Genomic DNA, 17,558 nt, shown 5'->3' with positions numbered 1-17,558 from the left:
GAAGGCTCCAGTCAAACCAGGCGAGCACTGAGAGGCTCAGGGAGAGCTCCTAGCCTCAGGCCACAAGGATCCTAAATGAAGACCCTGCCCCCTGTAATTTTGACATACCTTAGTCAAGTGCAAGAAAAAGCATCCTTATTCTAATGATTGGAATAATAAAACTGTTACAGTATATTCACACAGGTGTAATACAGTGAATAAAGAAATATTCTGGTTGATTAGACCTCTGCTCAGGTTGAAGGTGGGCAGAGTAATGCTGGGTATTATGTGCGGTTATCAGACTCCATGCACAAATAAGAATTAAAAGGCTGTTATTTGTTCCACCTTAGCAGGTGCAGCAAAGCTAGAGTGAGAGAGATGACAATTAAAGTCTGTTAATGTTTACACCGTCTTGAGAAGAGGTCTAATCAGCCTCAATATTAAAATCACCTGTGAGCGTATGCAGGGCCTTTAAATGTTCATATGTGGTCTGTTAACTAGTATATGACATATGCCTTCACCAGTTTGCTGAACAGTGGTATTATGGTGTATATCATTGCAGCCCAGTGAAAACCACAAATCTCTGAATGTTGTGATTTTGACATTTCAGGATGCTAATTGCCCACATCTTTTTTCTCCTTCACAGATCCCAGGAGGAAAATAATACCTTCACTCTCAGAGCACACTCCAAACACATACACAGCCTCAAACACTTACACATTTCAGCAGACTCATTTTCACACACACACCGAGGCACCAGAGCAGATATGAGTGAAGATAAACCAGCCGATAATGTGGAAACTGCCCCTGCTGAGGTGAACGCCATTCCTAATGGGAAAGGCCATGAGCCCGGGGAGGAGATAACAGCATTGGCCAAAACACCACCTGCAGAGGCTGGTGAAAAGTGAGTATAATCCTACTTAACACAGTCTGTGTTGACCTATTTGGAATACCTTTTTAATTGATTACGGCTCACAGGTTATTGTTTGTTCTTAAACTTAAAATAATAAGTAATAATAAATAATCAGCAATACTTAAGCAAGGTGATTTGATTCACTGGGTGCTTTCACTTGTTGTCTTAATGTGCCACTTACAGGATAATAATAATAATAACAATAATAATAATAATAATAATAATAATAAAGATAACATAAGTCATATAGCACCTTTAAAAATGGAGTTTACAAAGTGTTCTGACAAACAAAGCAAGGCAGATGCAAGATACCCCAGAGGCAATATAAAAGTCATGCTGGACTCAGGCAAAACAGAAATTAAGGTAATATCGAAGCAGAGATAAGATGTGATCGGTAAAAAATTGATATCTGTGAGTCTTATCCTTGCTCTCTGTGCATTATGTTGTTGTTTGTCCAAAGTGGATGAACATGAAACACAATATGATGTCGTATCAATGTTGTATGACAGCCTGTGTTTTAACGCCAAGAGGAATGTGCACCTCCTTTTCTTTTTTCTTTATTTCTCCTCTCTTATCTTTCTCTTCTGAAAAAGCTTAATCCTAAAAAACAATGAGGACGAGGATCAAGGCATAATAAAAAGATAAAAGAGAAGATGACATCAGATAAAAGCAAGTCTTAAAAATAGGTTTTAAGAAGTGATTTAAAAGAAGTGACTGATTCTGGGAGCCTTATCTCCTCAGGCAGGTCGCTCCAAAGCCGAGGGGCCCTGATGGCAAAAGCACGGTCACCTTTAGATTTAAGCCTCAGCTTTTGAGCAACCAGTAGGGCCCCACCTGAGAATCTAAAGCTGTGAACTGGCTCATATGGGGTCAACATTTATGCTGCGTAGCGCAGGGCCAGACTCAGACAAACTTCAAAAGTGATTAGTGAAATCTATTCTAAAACAGTGAATTGAAGCTGTAAAAGGGTAATGGCATTGTTTTACAGAAGGTCCCATATCATCACATCATGTTAGATAGATGTCATGTGAAGCTCCCCTGTGCCTGTTTCTTTACTGACCATCAGGTTCACTCCGTCAGCACAGGAAGGACTGACCCTCATTTATAGAGGCAAGATATGATGTGCTATATTTAGCCAGAATTCCGTATACATCAGCCAGAGGGATTATAAAAATATTACCTGAATGGGCAGCTCAGCACGTAGCGAGTGTGTGGTTAAGTGAGCGATCGGGGGAGAGAGAACAATTGGATGCGCTCAGAGCAGACAGCTGTAGGTGATCGGAGCAGAGGAGAAATTAATAGGCAACCTTTGTCAAGTTGTAGCACAGTGTGCAGTGTAGGTTTCAGTATGTCTGTGAATAAACACAGCAGCTCCTAAAAATCTAAGAGAAATTCCTGTGTCTTGCTCTTCAATTGGTGTCTTAATGTATGAACGTGCATGTGTACTGTACCCTCCCAGCCCTGAATATTCAGACCTCAAACACCGGAAATTACCAGGAGTGAAAGAGGTACTCACATCTTTTGCTTAAGTAAAAATATTGTAAAAATAGGTAATAAGTAAGTACCAAATTTCAGAATTTTATCACTTTAATGTTGCAGCTGGTAAAGGTGGAGCTCACTTTAATTACTATTACTGTATATACTTCTGGGTAGCTTATTCTATAATAATAGATCCTAATTTATTCTTTGATTTCAAAAGTATCAATAATCTGAATCTGCAGAATAACTAGTAGCTAAAGTTAAAAAATAAATTTAGTGGAGTAAAAGAAGTATAAAGTAGCATAAAATGGAAGTACTGAAGTAAAGAAGAAATAGAGCTTCAACAATTAATCAATTAACTGTCAATTATTACATGAATCGACAACTTATTTGATGATTAATTAATCGGTTTAAGTATTTTTTTTAAAGAAAAAAAAAGTCAAAATTCTCTGAGCTTTTTAAATGTGAATATTTGCTGTTTTTTGCTCCTCTGTGACAGTAAATTGAATATTCTTGGTGTCTTGGACAAAATAAGAAATTTGAAGATGCCATCTTGGACTTTAGGGAGGACTGATGAACATTTTTCACCATTTTCTGACATTTTATAAATCAAACAATGAATCTGTTAATCAAGAAAATAATTAACAGATTTTTTTAACAATGAAAATAATAGTTAGTTGCATACATATCTTAACCATAGACTAGCGCCCCCCCAACCTCATACTACAACAGCTAAATATTTATTTATTTATTCTTTATTACTCCTGTATCATCACATATTGGTTAGTTATTTTTCAATATAAGTGTTTTATTATTTCTGTCTTTAGAATTATACGTATTTGGTTTGCTCTGTTTTTCACATACATACCTTGTCAAGCTCTATATGTCACCCTGTTTTCTTTATCTGTCCTTGTGTTTGTGTATATACATTTGTGTTGTTTGTTTTGTACCTGTAAATTCACCACCACGTTAATTTTGCACCAATAAGAAAAGAAAAATAATCATTAGTTGCAGCCCTATGTGCAAGTACCTCAAAATTGTAAATACAGTTCTTGAGTAAATGTACTCCACCTTTGTAGTTTACCACGCATGTAATGTTTTGTTCTATAAATAGGCTATATCGAACATTGAACGACATCATTCTCAACAGTAAACAATGTCATCTAAATGTTGTTCCTTCATTTAGCACGAAGATTTCAAAGGTGGTGGCAGCCAAAAAATAAACAAAAAACTGTACCACAGTGTCAGGTGAAAACAGTTAGTCTCAGGCCCTGCTCATGAGACATTAGGGAGTGAAACATAGCATCACAACCCCTGTAACAGCAAATCCTGTGTGTCCATTAACTGCCTGATGATGTGCCTTTGAGCAAGACATTTACCTCCTACCTGCTCACTCACTGTGCTACCATTTGTGCTAGATAATGGAGTGAGCTAAATGCCTAATTATCATGTCACTGGTTGTCTCGCAGCATTTTTTGTATCATCTCTCTGTGTAATGGATGGTTTCATTAAAATGTTTCTCTCCGGGATGCAGATGATAATTTATAGATGGTCCCTTCACTGTATTATTTGCTTGATTATATTATGACTGAGGGTGTTGTTTCTCCACTTTGTGCTCTCGTTGGGTGATGGATGGCCTCTCTCTCTCTATGCTGCTTATAGGGAAACTGTACCCAATAGTGCCCATGATGCTAGGTATGTATGTTATAATAATGAATGGAGCATGTGTTTCACATTCAGACAGAAAGGCAACTCATTTTAAACTGCAGCCGGTACTATCTATGCATAGTTCGTAATGATTGTTATTGTGGTGTTGCTTTAACTTATTTGACGGTATTTCTTTCCATCAGTCCCCACAGAACTGAGAATGCAGAGGCCAACCTCCCAGAGGGCCAGGAGTTCATATCAGGCATGGACGACAAGAAGACCACTCGCTTCACAGATGTAAGTTCAAACACAGCCAATCTACTTTTTATGTGCTAGCAGATGATCTAACATGTGTATCCCTCTCCTCTGTCTTGCATCTGTTATAGTTTGAGGGGAAGACCTCGTTTGGGATGTCCGTCTTCAACCTGGGCAATGCAATCATGGGAAGTGGAATCCTAGGACTGGCATACGCCATGGCCAACACAGGGGTCGTCCTGTTTTTGTAAGATATTCACATGCTTTTGATACACTAAGGCCCAATCCTGATACACCCCTTACCCCTACCACTTTGCATGTTCATGTCTAGGGGTAGGATATCCTGATTCTTGTTGGGATAGAGGGTTAGGTGTTAAGGCTTCATGGCACTCCAAACCAAGTGTCATGAGAAATCATCGGCAAGATGGCTGTGTGAGCAGCAAAAGAAATCCACCAAGCCCCCCAATAAGTAGTTGGTTCCATAGCCTAGGTCTATTATGAGGAACCTGACCCATCTGAGCCCAAGGATAGTGGCAGGAAATTATGGCCCAAACCGGCCCATGGTTCGGGTTGGGTCGGGGTCGGGTTTGGGCTCGGGCAGAGAATCTAACACCTTTGATGACATATGATGCCTGGGGCCAGTTGCACAAAAAGCATTAAATTTGCTCCTTAAGTATGACACTTAAGGCTTACCTTGCCAATAATTGACTGGAAAAATCCCTTTGTATAAAACCACAGAGCAATCAGTAACTGAAAGGGGCTGAGGGAGCGAAGCTTTGGAAAGTTGAGTGATCAGCCCCAGATGGTCACAATCATAAATAGACTTCTGGTAAAATTTAAAGTGCAAAATCAGTTGCTCATCATTAAGCGTGTCCATCTGGTTCTCCCGGTCATGAAACACTATTCTCGGGATGCCTTATTTTTTCTCATTTATCTCTGTAAATTCAAATATGTTGCGGGTAAGATGAAGCCTGAGATACTTTATGTTTATGTCCTTACTTTGGTTACTAAGGGTCTTTGTGTAATGGTTTAACAAACTTTAAGCAATTCCTGAAGTATAAGACCAAGATAAGGAGAAAAACTTCCTTAAGTAAACATTTAAAGGAAACCTTAAGGAGAAGACTTGAGGATGTTTTGTGCAACAATTGTTTTTTCAAGGAAACCTTCACTCAGACTTAAAGGAAAATCTTAACTTAAGGTGCTTTGTGCAGCCGGCCCCTGAAATTTAATTGAACTCCAGCTGCAAAGTTGCTGCACTTGTTACTGATTCTCAAATGTCAGTGCAGACAGGCAGGGTAGGAGCACGAGTTGCTAATGTTAGCCTACAGAGCACCACTAGTGGCCAGGTAATGAAGCAGTGTTCTTTTTATTTGATGACTTGTTTGATTGAAACTTAAGTTGCGAATGAATCATGAGTGTCCTGACAACTGCAAAGGGCTGCCTGTAGCCCACGCACGAGAATATGGCGTATTCCCAACATCTGTTTACGTAAACGGCAGCACACCAATGACGTGTCAGGGTCTTGATTTCATAGGGGAAGCTGTCAAACACTACCACTTGTAACTCAGTTCCGAGGGGCAAGGTGCCACTCGAGAACGAGAGGTTGGGATAAAAATATGAAATGGGATTGGGCCTAAATACGTAACTCCTTGATTACAGATTGCAAGAATGACTTACGGCTCACAAATGTTCTCTGACTCATTTTCTTCCCGCTTTCTATCGAAGATCTGCGTCACACAGAAATAGCACCTAATTGTATTGTAATTGTCTCGTATTAACCAGGCAGCTATTACCGGTTATGACACAGAAGCTGATGACACAGGGCACATTTATTTGATAAATAAAGGCTCAGATTAATAGCATACTGGCAATCATTTGCTCGAGCTATAAATGGTTGCAATCATAATCACAGATGCAGAAAATAACCACAGTGTTTCTGTTTCTGTGTGGCTGATGATTCTCTGCCTTGAACCAGTGGATGTATGTTCTGTACATACGAGGGGCTTAACATATATAAAAGCCTCCGCAGCAGAATTGTCTGTCAGGATAATGACGTCACAGCCAACGGCGGCTTTCAGGTTGATTATTTATATTTTCATACCTTATTTAAATTCACTGGAGGTCTTCTGACCTTTGAGCTGCAGCGAGTGCCTGCTGTGTCTGTTTGTGGTATTTTTGACAATAGAAAAAAATGTAGAATATCTCCAGCCTTATCCCTTAAAGCGTGTAGACTGGTTGGTAGCTGGCATTAACATTTCATTGCATGCGTGACGTGTAGCGGGGTGGCTTCATCAGCAGCGCTTTTGTTGACCATCGAATCTTCTGCCATCGGCGAGTGCAGATCTGCTCAGATATTACTCAAGTATCCCTGCATAATTGGTTTCTGCATAAACATACAAACATAAAGCCCTTGGATGAATTATATCTCAAACTTGGTGGCGGTATAATATTGGACTGATGTGCTGTCAAAGCTTTACACTCTCATTTAAGTCTTATGTGTGTTACAGCATTTAAAATGTTCTCTTTTTAATGACGCTTCCAGCTGCAAGGCTGATCTGCACGTTGCTTGTTTCTCGAAAATAATGAGGCTGGTGTTTCAAGAGGGAAATCTCACCAGGTAGCGCTGACAACATCAACACTTTCCCCTCCTCATCTTCCTCGTGCTGTTTTGACACCTCTACCTTACGGCGCGAGATTGCAAGGTGTCTGGTGCTGAAACTGGCAAAGTATTTTCAGGGAAAGATTAAAGGGCACTGCTGTGAGCCCCCCCAGTATGACATTTCTTGGAAAATCCAGGCTCTGCTGTTTATTCAGCTAAGCATCCCTGAATCAAAATTACAACACTGAGCCCCGCTGAGAGGTGAAGCAATGTTTTGGATGTTTGTATAACTTTTGGCTTGTTTTAAGTGGATTTGTAGCCATGCTGAAAAACTAGTTGCTCTCTTCCCTTTGTAGGCCAGAGACAGTTTGCTCATTTCACAACCAACTGTACAACAGAAAAGTAATATTCACGTTAGCATTAATAATTCAAATCAATCTGGGAGAAATGTGTGGCACGGCTTAATATTTGACAGCCACAGCTATATTATTCAAGGACGTTATTTGATCTGTGCCAAGGCAGTCATGTCTGGAGGATTTTTCCCTCGTGTTTAAGAAAGCTTCTTATTTTGAGCTGAGTTGTGTGACTGTGGTTTTTTTCAAGCTGTCTGCTGTCTGGACCGGCTGAACCCAAGTCACCCAACACCAGTGTCTTTGACATCTGGCTAGACGGGGGCTGAAATTAACTCATTGATTAGTCTGAAGCTACAGTTAGTAACTTTTATAAAAATAACTTTGTGTCATATTTGCTGAAACTCTCATGTTATTCTGAAAGAAGCACGCGAGACAGTTAAGGCCTTTGCACACTGAATCTGTTTTTTTGGGATGGGTTTTTTTAATCTGTTATCCAAAAGAAATTACGCACACAAACCTTGCACACTGATTCCGGTGCGTTTTATTATTGTATTTGTTGCAAAATTCGCAATACGCAATTCCTCTTTTGCCTCTATCCACTGGAGTCACCTGTCTGGATGTCATCACTCCCTCCCTGTCTTTCATTTGGCACCGCAGCTGAATGAAGAGGTGGAGTTGTCCTCCTTCTCTGTCCTCCACATTCAGTATGCGGTCCACATCCTCCTCCTCTTCATCATCATCTGACCTATTGAAAGAATTATGAAATGATCCTCCGTCTTGTTGCGACTGTGTCCCACCGCCACATTTTCTTTACTTATTCTCGGTCAAACGTCTCTAAAGGCTCTGATGGGTGCGAAAAACGCAGAAAATCGAACCTGTTCTGAAAATTTAAATGACGGATGAAAGTGCGCAAAAAAAATAATGTCCCTCCTCCTCTTCTTGCTGCTTCTCATAGCATTTGCTAAAAAAACAACCATCTTCATTTGCTAAAAAACAACCAATCAGAGCCGAGGAGTCTGTAACGCAGCTGTCAATCATGTTGGTCATGCTTATAAAACTGTCAAACTAGGCAGCGCTGATCAAATATGAATCAAAATTCTGTCACAGCTTTGCCTATTTCTCACCTAAGAAGTTCTCAGAAACATATTTTAGTTTACTGTTTAGCTGTAAAATGAGAATGTTTGTGTTGCCATGTTAGACACGGTCAGCTGAAGTACCAAGCACCGCCCATGAGCTGGACCAACTTTTTTATTTTACAGCTAAACAGTGCACTAAAATATGTGTCTGAAAACATTTTGGTGAACAGTAAGCATTGCAGTAACCGAATCTTGATTCATATTTGATCAGTGCTGCCTAGTTTGACAGTTTGACTGCAGTTTATGCACAGTGATTAGACACTCCTCGTCTCTGAGTGGTTGTTGTTGTTGATTAGTGCTGTGTAAATTTCAGCAAATATGAGAAAGTTACATTTTTTCTAAAAGTTACCAGCTACAGCTTTAACTCTCATGTATCATACTCTCATGTATGTAATTGCGTGTGGATTGGTGGTACGTGACCGAATGCAACAGTGAGCATGTATTTTTACACCCTGTTAGAGATGAAAGACCGTGTCTTTGTGTTCATATCAGCATGATCTTGTATCAAACAATAGAGTAGCTACTGAGGATTACAGGCAGGGGCTGGGACATATTTGGCAAAAGAATACGGGCAATTTTCTTTTTTCTTTCCACGTTGGACTCCAGGCTGGTGATCGCCTCAAAAAACACATCTTTCTTTTTTTCCTAGCAGTGTCATTTTGAACCTTAGGTCCTGCTCCTAAAGGGGACAGAAGACCTAAAAATGAGGCAACCATTGCTCAAACACAGGGAGGTAAACAAATGCAAAATAAAAGCCAACAGCAGAAAACAGGTTGTTCTCATTTGTCTCCACTGACTTGTTCGCCTGCTGCAGACATCTCCTTACTATATTCAACCTTGAAGGATGATGAAGTCTTTCATTCATTCACTTCAATCTGCACACTGATGTGAGCATCAGTTTACTCCACTCAGCATTTACACATAATAGTCTCTATCTTTTGATTGACAACTGTAATTTTTCTCCCAAAAGAAAAACAAGAGCGGTGTTGTTGGCTTATTTTAAGGGATTATCTGAACAATAGGGTTGTTTATGGTTTATATGGCAATCAGTACATCCTGTGTCCAATCCTATTTACAGCTGCAATACTTGCAGTGTTCAGACTGTGGTGAGGACACATGTGAACTCAGGACAGTTTTTGGATTCATTTGGAAATGCCCTTTGTTTCTCTTTCCCTCATGGCCCAATGTTTCATATCACACAGATTTTTGTTGGCGGGTGCAGAGGCTTCAGCGGGTCAGTGGCCCGGGCCCGGGTAGGAATGCAGCGGGGTGGAAAGCTGTGAGCAGAGTTACAGTGACCCAAGTGTGTCAGTCTGTCTGACTGTCAGCAGATCTGTCCTCCCACTGCCACTTGACTGACTAAATCCCTCCACCGCAAGTCAGTCCAGGCATTCTTTCACATAGTCTGAAAAAGACAACAACGACAAAAAAAAAACCTGTTAACTGGCCAAGAGTTGAAGTCGAGTTGAAAGACGTGCTGCCTGGCTTTTCAAAAGGAGAGAGGAATGGAGGGAGTGTGTGTGAGAGAGAAAGTTAATGTCGCCAACAGTAACAATAAAAGAGGAAGAAAATAGGGAATAGTTGGAATGAGGTGGAGCGGGTCAGGGAAAGTCAGTAGATCAGGGACCCATTCACAAACCCTCCACATGCTGTGGATTCTAACAAAGGTCTGAGAAGAGTGATGCGTCTTAAACATCTCCCTGAAAAACAGTCATTAAATCTTGTAAAAGATGTGACAGGTACACCTTACAAGCCAATAAAACACCATTAAAGTGACATTTCACCCCAAAATCACAAACACATACACTCTAAAAAATGATTAATGAAAAAAAATATTTATTATAACAAAAATTACATTTGTCACAGTTGACATTTTTGAGTAGGATGGAATTAAAATAAATAATAAATTATCTTAAATACAATAATTTCACCACTTAAGATCACAACAACTTTTGGGTAAATATTTAGTTGGGTCAACTTAATTAAGCTTTTTGAGATTAAAGCAAAATATGTTGGTTGTACTAAATTATTTGAGTTTGTCAGGTTATAAAAGAGTCATAGGATTTAATCAGTAACGCCAGAGATGGAACTACTTAAAAATTTGCGTGCAACTTGTTACCTTGACCAATGGATTTTTTTTTTAGAGTGTATTTTTTCTCTTACCTGTAGTGCTTTTTATCAGTCTAGATTATTTTGGTGTGAGTTGCAGAGTGTTGGAGATATCGGCTATAGAGATGTCTGCCTTCTTTCGAATATAATGGAACTAGATGGCACTCAGCTTGAGGTGCTTAAAGGGCTGTGTGTAATGTTTCAATACTAGTGCCAAAATAATCCTTTAAATACCGAAACAATATTTTTTGACAGTTTTTTAATAGATATAAATATGTCAACAAAACTTTTCCTCTTTTAATTAAAGAAGCCAGTTCTAAAATGTTAAATGTCATTGTTCATACAAGCAGCAACAGGCCTACATTTTTTGACAGCGTCAGTAAATAATAAATCAGAACTTTTGGGGTTTATTATTTATCATTTTTTCACTTTCGAAGACTGAAGCAGATTTTAGGCCAATGCTGTGTCTCAAATCAGAGACAGCCGTTAGTGCACTTACATGTAGTACTCTGTACTATCTTGCGTCTTGTGCAAATTTCAAGGTGGTGCTTTTGTCGCAACTGAAACACGGCTGTTGCACACCTTGAAATGACAATCTCAAGATTCAACATCTGTTTTTTTTGCTCAGCGTGTTGCATCTTAGCATGCACTAAATATAACCTATGCTCATAGGTTGTATAGCTTACACCACAGCACATGCAACATCAATGCCTGATGACAGGTTGTGCCACTGTTAGCTAGCTAGCAAGCTAATGTTAGATCTTGCGTTATCGTTCGTGGTACCAAATTATTTAAGAATTGACCCAGTAAACAAAGTGATGACTTCTATCTGACAACAGTATAGTGGTAATGAAAAATACACATGTATAATTGTACAATGCTTTGGTGTTCGCCGTTATATCACAAGTTTGAAATGCGTTTCTAGTCCCGTCCCTTCCGCTATGTAGGCGATATGGCAACCATTGAGGGTGAGAAGCATCCAACATTTCACACTCGACTTTTTGAATGTTATGCACAATTTGGGCTCTCACAGAGCACTGCATTTTGCCATACTTCTCAGTGGGAACGCACTTATGCACTCAAAGTAAAAAGTTAAAGTACAGAAATATCAGATTTGAGACACAGCACAAGTTATGAGCTCTCCAAGTTCATTTTCCAAACGTTTGTGAATATGGCCCATGGTGTCTTAGCTCAGGCATATCCGGATGGTTGTCTGATTTTTAATGAGAGCTACAGAATATGATGTTGGAGTGGGTAACAATTATCCTAGGAACCAAACAGAGAAGTCCAGTGATCAAATAACAATAGAAGCTAATGACTGCAGCATTATGCATGAAGAAGAACATGTGAAAACGGTGAATATGAGTCAGTGGAGAGTTCAGTCCGTCTCAAGGAGATGAGTCTATTACTGAAAATGCAAGGGATGACTGTTGATGTGACTCAAGTGGGTTATTCCACCGCTGAGGAACAAAGCAGAGAAGATTAATGTTTACAAAGGATTTTCCTCATTCTGTCAATCTCAGGATTGCTTTGGAAATGTTTCTTTTGAAACTGTCCATCTGGTGTGTGTGTGTGTGTGTGCTTACTTAACGTGTCAGAGGGCAGAGGGGCTGACGGGGCAGCCTCTGCAGCTCGAGGAACAGCCTCGGGGACTCTGTTCTTCCAACACAATCTATGGACCAGCATCCAGAAAATGTATGCCTGTGCTGCAGCTGTATAAATAGCCTACAGGGTCATGTGTAGAGTAAAACTGTGCCGAGATTTCCAGCTGCAACATAAGAACATTTGGTATAATCGGGATTAAAATGGTGTTTTCACTGGTGAAAGGAGGGGCAGTAATACTGTACATGTCTGCTGTGTCTGTTTCAGGATACTCCTAACAGTGGTGGCAGTCCTCTCGTCATACTCCATCCATTTGCTGCTAAAGTCATCTGGTATTGTAGGTATGTATGTAGCCTGACGATATGCATCCTCTGATTTAAGGATTCAAGGATTTAATTGTCACATGCATTAAAATGCTCCCAGTACATTTTCACACAATGCTAAACATACCCTGGCTGCTTTCCAATAGACACAGTTACACAAAGTGTTACAGTACAAATAAGTACATAACACCACAAATAAGTAGACAGGAAAATATAGAACAGAAAACAAAGTAGGTTAGTGTCTACCCACAGTCATATTGCGTGAGGACCTCAGCTGTCTTTAAAATGAGTGGTGTGTACCTTGATGCTACGACATCACTTACCCGATGGTAGCAGTGAAAATAAAAGATGACCTGCACGAGCAATTGTCTCTGATAATGACTTGTGCTCTTTCCCTGCACCTGACATCATATATCTCATCCAGGTATGGCTGATTGCTCCTTATTATTTTGGATGCCTGCTGGGTTGCTTGAGGTTCAGAAAGGTTACCAAACCACACTAATAAACCTCCTGTATGTAATGTTGGAAGGGGTTTTGGTCACAGGAATTTTACCTAATTATTTGGAACTCGGGCCATGTTTAATTTGAACATCAGACATGGTCACATTATATATGACAGAAAGTAAGGAAAAGCATTAAAGGTCCACTTTGAATTTATCCATCCATCAGGACTGTCTGTTGCTATCATTTATCAGGCCAACCATGGTGGTGCATGCACAAATGTCGACATTACCCTCTAATGTCATATATGATACAATCACAATGTGTAAACCCCCAATACTCTTTAAACTGCCAGACAACCAGTTGTAATGTCTGAGCTTCAGCCTCTATCCAGTCCTTGTTTAGTGTTGATTTAACACACTGCTAAAATGCTTTTACCTGTAATTTGTGTTTCAGGTATTCGTGCGTATGAGCAGCTCGGCTTCAGGGCCTTTGGGACCCCGGGGAAGATGGCAGCAGGTATTGCCATCACGCTGCAGAACATTGGAGGTGAGGTCACACTGTCGCTTGTCCTCACACTTACAGATACACACTTTTTTTTTTAAATTTCCTCTGACATTTCTGGAAAAATACTCGCAGCACTCTGTGAGTAGAGGCTTGGGATATGTACTGTGTAGTTAAGTGCTTGTATCTCTTTTCCACAGCCATGTCCAGTTACCTGTACATAGTCAAGTATGAGTTTCCTTTGGTCATCCAGGCCTTTCTGAGGGTGGATAAACCTGCAGGGTGAGTGCTCAGTGCATGACATAAAAGTTTTTATTCATACTATGCAGTAACACAAGTGGCTGCAGATCCAGGGAACACATGCTGGTGCCATGAAGGAAGGAGTACATGTCTGATTTGTAGCTAAATGTAGATGTTAAAATAACTTTATTCTCATGCTTGTGAAAAAAAATCTAAAATATTTTTTTCCCTTGACTTGAAGCTGTAATCCTTAAGATTTCAGTCCACAACTTGTGTTATCCATTAATAAGGATATTCTCATCACTGCATTGAGCAACCTCGATCGAAATAAATAGTAATTCTGCACACTTGAAATAATACTTGAAACACATCTGGTTCAGTGTGACATTTGTAAACACTCCTAAAAAAAGTAAAGTAACCTAAAAAGCAACCTGCTCATGTAAACAACAAAGCATTGTCGTATCCCACCTCATGCAGCCGTCTTGCATATACAAAGATTTCAGCCTTTCACTGAGGAGTAGTGTCAGGCTGTGCCAGTTGGCGGACCCAGTGCTGCTCTGGATGAGCGGAGCAGCTGGCGTGAGAACAGCTGTGATAGTGACCCTGGAGGAGCAGAGCAGCACGGCCACCGAGAAACGCTCACTTCAAAACACAGCTAGACTCCACGGCTTAAAACGTAAACCATGGGATATCACTGGCCAGAGCAGGTGGCCATGGACACAAACAAGACTCACTGCCTTGGATGGGATGTTGAGTGTGATGTTAACCCCTTACACCTTAACCCTTAACCCAGTTAGAGCATCTACTCGGGGATTGAGAGAGGTATTTTAAAGTTTAAGTTGAAGTGCGTAAACTGTGCTGGTTTCACCCTATATGGAGGAGAATGGACACTACCTCTGGTACTATGTTAGACAGAAGTGACATACAGTGACAACATGTCCGCATTGTTCTCTGGTGTCAGCTGTCTGTGCAGCAGTGCTGTGGGCTATGGTCAACAATCACTGTTTATTTGAAATGACAGACTAGATTGTCCCAGTGGCCTTTCATCCCGTCAGTGGGTGTGTGTTTATATTGTTGAACTGTACAGGGGTTGGACAAAATAACAGGGACACCTCACAATCTGATGCAAGAGATACAACCGCTCTGCAGCATATACCACTTTAAAATGATATATAATCACACTGTAATGATAGAGTGTATAATTAGGGGTGTAAAGCACAATTTTCATCGTGAGACAATATGAATATATGAATATATATTGATTCTTCGGACAAAGATAAGATATTTTCTGATATCGCAAAGTCTGCCGCAATATGATTTTGATTCAATTCTGGGGCCTGTGATCGATATGAGACAAAAGCAGTAAATTGTCATTGTCCCTTTTTTGGCTGTATAGTGCTAGAATGAGGTGCACTTGGATAAACATGGTGACACAGATGCTAAAGATGACAATATTTATCAATGCTTTCACTTTGCATGGATATTATTGGATCGTTGATCATTTAATCGATGTATCGATCCAGATCGATGTATCGTTACAGCCTTACTTATAGTTATATGTTAAATACAGTTTACAGTGTTCAGTTTTTGTTGACTGCAACTATTGGTCGTTATTTTGGGATTTTATTTTATTTTTTTTTAATCTCTGGGAAGTTATCCAGTGTTTTCTTTTAATTTTAAAAAGCAAAGCAAAATCAGGTGAAAAATAATCAATGATTCAACAATTCAAATGTAACCTTTATTCAACGAGGAAGTCACACTGAGATTAAAATCTATTTTGCAAGTGACACCTAGCAAAGACAGGGTCAAATAACAGCATAAAAACAAACAGGACAACAACAACACATCACCACAGTGACATTAGCTATGTTAAATACAAATACAAATAATTAAAAACAACATTTGCAGGGCAAACACTAGCTGTTTGTTTTATTAATCAGAGGGACACTGTTGGTGCATAATTAGAGGCTGATTTGCATTTTTTCATCATGTTTTTTTCATTTTCTGTCTCTGGAAAGTAAATGATGGACAGTGTCTCCTCGCAGCAGTGAACACAAGAATTTTAGCATGCACAGGGACATAAAAGCTGATTAAAAATCAAATGTGCTGAAACTGATATTTCAATTAGTAAAAACTGAAAAGAAGATCTTTTCAACAGCATCACAGGTTTTAGTTAAAGTCTTGTACTGACACACTGGTGCACTGTCAGCCTCCACAAGGATAGTTGTTGTTTCATGGCTGTTGCATTGTATCTTATGTATGGGGTTCCTGTTGTTTTTACACCCTTTACACACATGGGTGTTTGTCAATATGTGTCTCTGGATGTGTGTTGCTGGCCCTGGTCAGCTCGCTCGCACGCATGATCAATGAACACCTGAGGCTGTGTGTTTGTTCAACCAGTCAACTTATCAGAGAGTCACTGGTGTGTCAAGGTGGAGAGTGCTACATGTGTGTGTTTGCTTTGTCAGTTTGTGATAATTAGTGATTCAACATTTGTGTGTTTATAAAATACTGTATGTTTGTGTGTGTCAGTGTTGATGTGATATGGTGACCCTGGTCCAGATGGCTGGAGGGCAGGATGACAACAAGATAGATGAGCCTCTTCTTTTTCGAGATGTGTGTGTGTGTGTGTGTGTGTGTGTGTGTGTGTGTGTGTGTGTTGCCAATATCATCTCTGCAGGGCCTCCCACCTGATAGAAGTTAAGCAAATTAATCACCCCTACTGTGTCAATCTAAAAAAAGCTCTGTGTGTTTTATGACTCAACTGGCACAACCGACCACGTTACCGTCTCATGCACAGCCATGAGACGGTAACGTGGTCGGTTGTGCCAGTTGAGTCCATTTGTCATATGTTTTGCCAAACGTCTCATATTCATGTCCTCCTTTCAGTCATGATGATGTTTTTAAGTTTGACAATACAGTGTAACAACTGTCATTGCGCAACGTTTAGTCATGCACAGTGTTTACGCTTTTAATGTTAGTTTCCACTTGGATACCATGTCACTATATCGCATGTCAAGCACAAGGAAATACAATATTTTATAAACTAAGTTCATCACATGTTTTGACATTTTTTTAATACGTGTATCCTAAATGAAGAATTTTATGTTAACCCTTTGAAACCTGGAGCAACATCACTTTTCTTGTGCTGCTGTTAGACACCTTCCGCAAATATTCAAACCTTTGAATCTTGAGCAAATTGGTGCAATTTTCTTTCTTATCAAAAACACGGGGAAAAAAGGGAATGAGCAACTTGGTGAGAAATGTTCCATAAATTGCAAAAAAAAAAAAAAAAAAAAGATTTAGAAAATCATTTTAAAAAAGCTGAAGAAAAACTATATTTATATTTGTTATTATCGTTATTTTATATTTAAAATTATGTTACAGAATTATTATATTTTTTAAGCTCTTTTTCCAGGTCATAACTTTTTTTAAATGTTTTTTTTTTTTTTAACTTTCCTTTCTTTTTTTCAAATTTTCTTGTTTTTGATTTTTTCTTTTTACAAATTTCTTGCTTTTTTGGGGGGAGGGGGGCATTTCTTCTTTCATTGCTCATTGCATTCTTCCCATGTTTTTAAAAGAAACCAAGCCAGTTTGCTCAGGTTTAAAATGGTTAAAGGTTGAGCAATATGACAATATATGTTATGAGAGGATATGGCTAGTCAGCCATTCAGTTACCAGTCGGTCGTATCCTTGACACTTGAATTAAGTTCTCAGCAGGGCTGTAGCCCGGACTTTATGCAAACTGAGGTCACAGTTTCCCCCGTAGCAAACCCACCCCTCTAAGAAAATTATTAACTTGCCATCAAAAAGTCTGTAAAATGTTTTTAGAATTGATTTTGCGCTCATATAATTTTTTAATTTAACAGTTTGGTTATATATATACTCTTTGTCCTCAGAGAGGATTGTCTAAATGTTGTTTTTAAAGCCTTCTCCACACTGCCAGGATAATTATCTTTGTGACACTTAATTTTATTT

General features: G+C 39.5%; 1 protein-coding gene across 2 annotated transcripts in view; it reads left to right on the top strand.

Moving 5' to 3' along the window:
* The window catches only part of LOC117257062 (sodium-coupled neutral amino acid transporter 3-like), a 50,942-nt gene that overhangs the window by 20,667 nt on the left and 12,717 nt on the right, over window positions 1-17,558 (top strand). The window contains exons 2-8 of one of the 2 annotated variants that reach the window (XM_033626931.2): window positions 626-883; window positions 4,034-4,066; window positions 4,222-4,315; window positions 4,405-4,520; window positions 12,340-12,413; window positions 13,293-13,385; window positions 13,541-13,622. In XM_033626931.2, coding sequence (XP_033482822.1) covers window positions 747-883; window positions 4,034-4,066; window positions 4,222-4,315; window positions 4,405-4,520; window positions 12,340-12,413; window positions 13,293-13,385; window positions 13,541-13,622 — 629 coding nt within the window. In that variant the 5' untranslated portion in view covers window positions 626-746. The remainder of the gene's footprint in view (window positions 1-625; window positions 884-4,033; window positions 4,067-4,221; window positions 4,316-4,404; window positions 4,521-12,339; window positions 12,414-13,292; window positions 13,386-13,540; window positions 13,623-17,558) is intronic. The other variant, XM_033626933.2, reaches the window with a different exon arrangement.

Source organism: Epinephelus lanceolatus, chromosome 1, assembly GCF_041903045.1.
Source record: "Epinephelus lanceolatus isolate andai-2023 chromosome 1, ASM4190304v1, whole genome shotgun sequence".
Classification (NCBI taxonomy): Eukaryota; Metazoa; Chordata; class Actinopteri; order Perciformes; family Serranidae; genus Epinephelus; species Epinephelus lanceolatus.
The sequence above is the reverse complement of the archived record's forward strand: the minus strand, read 5'-3'. Positions and strand labels throughout refer to the sequence as shown.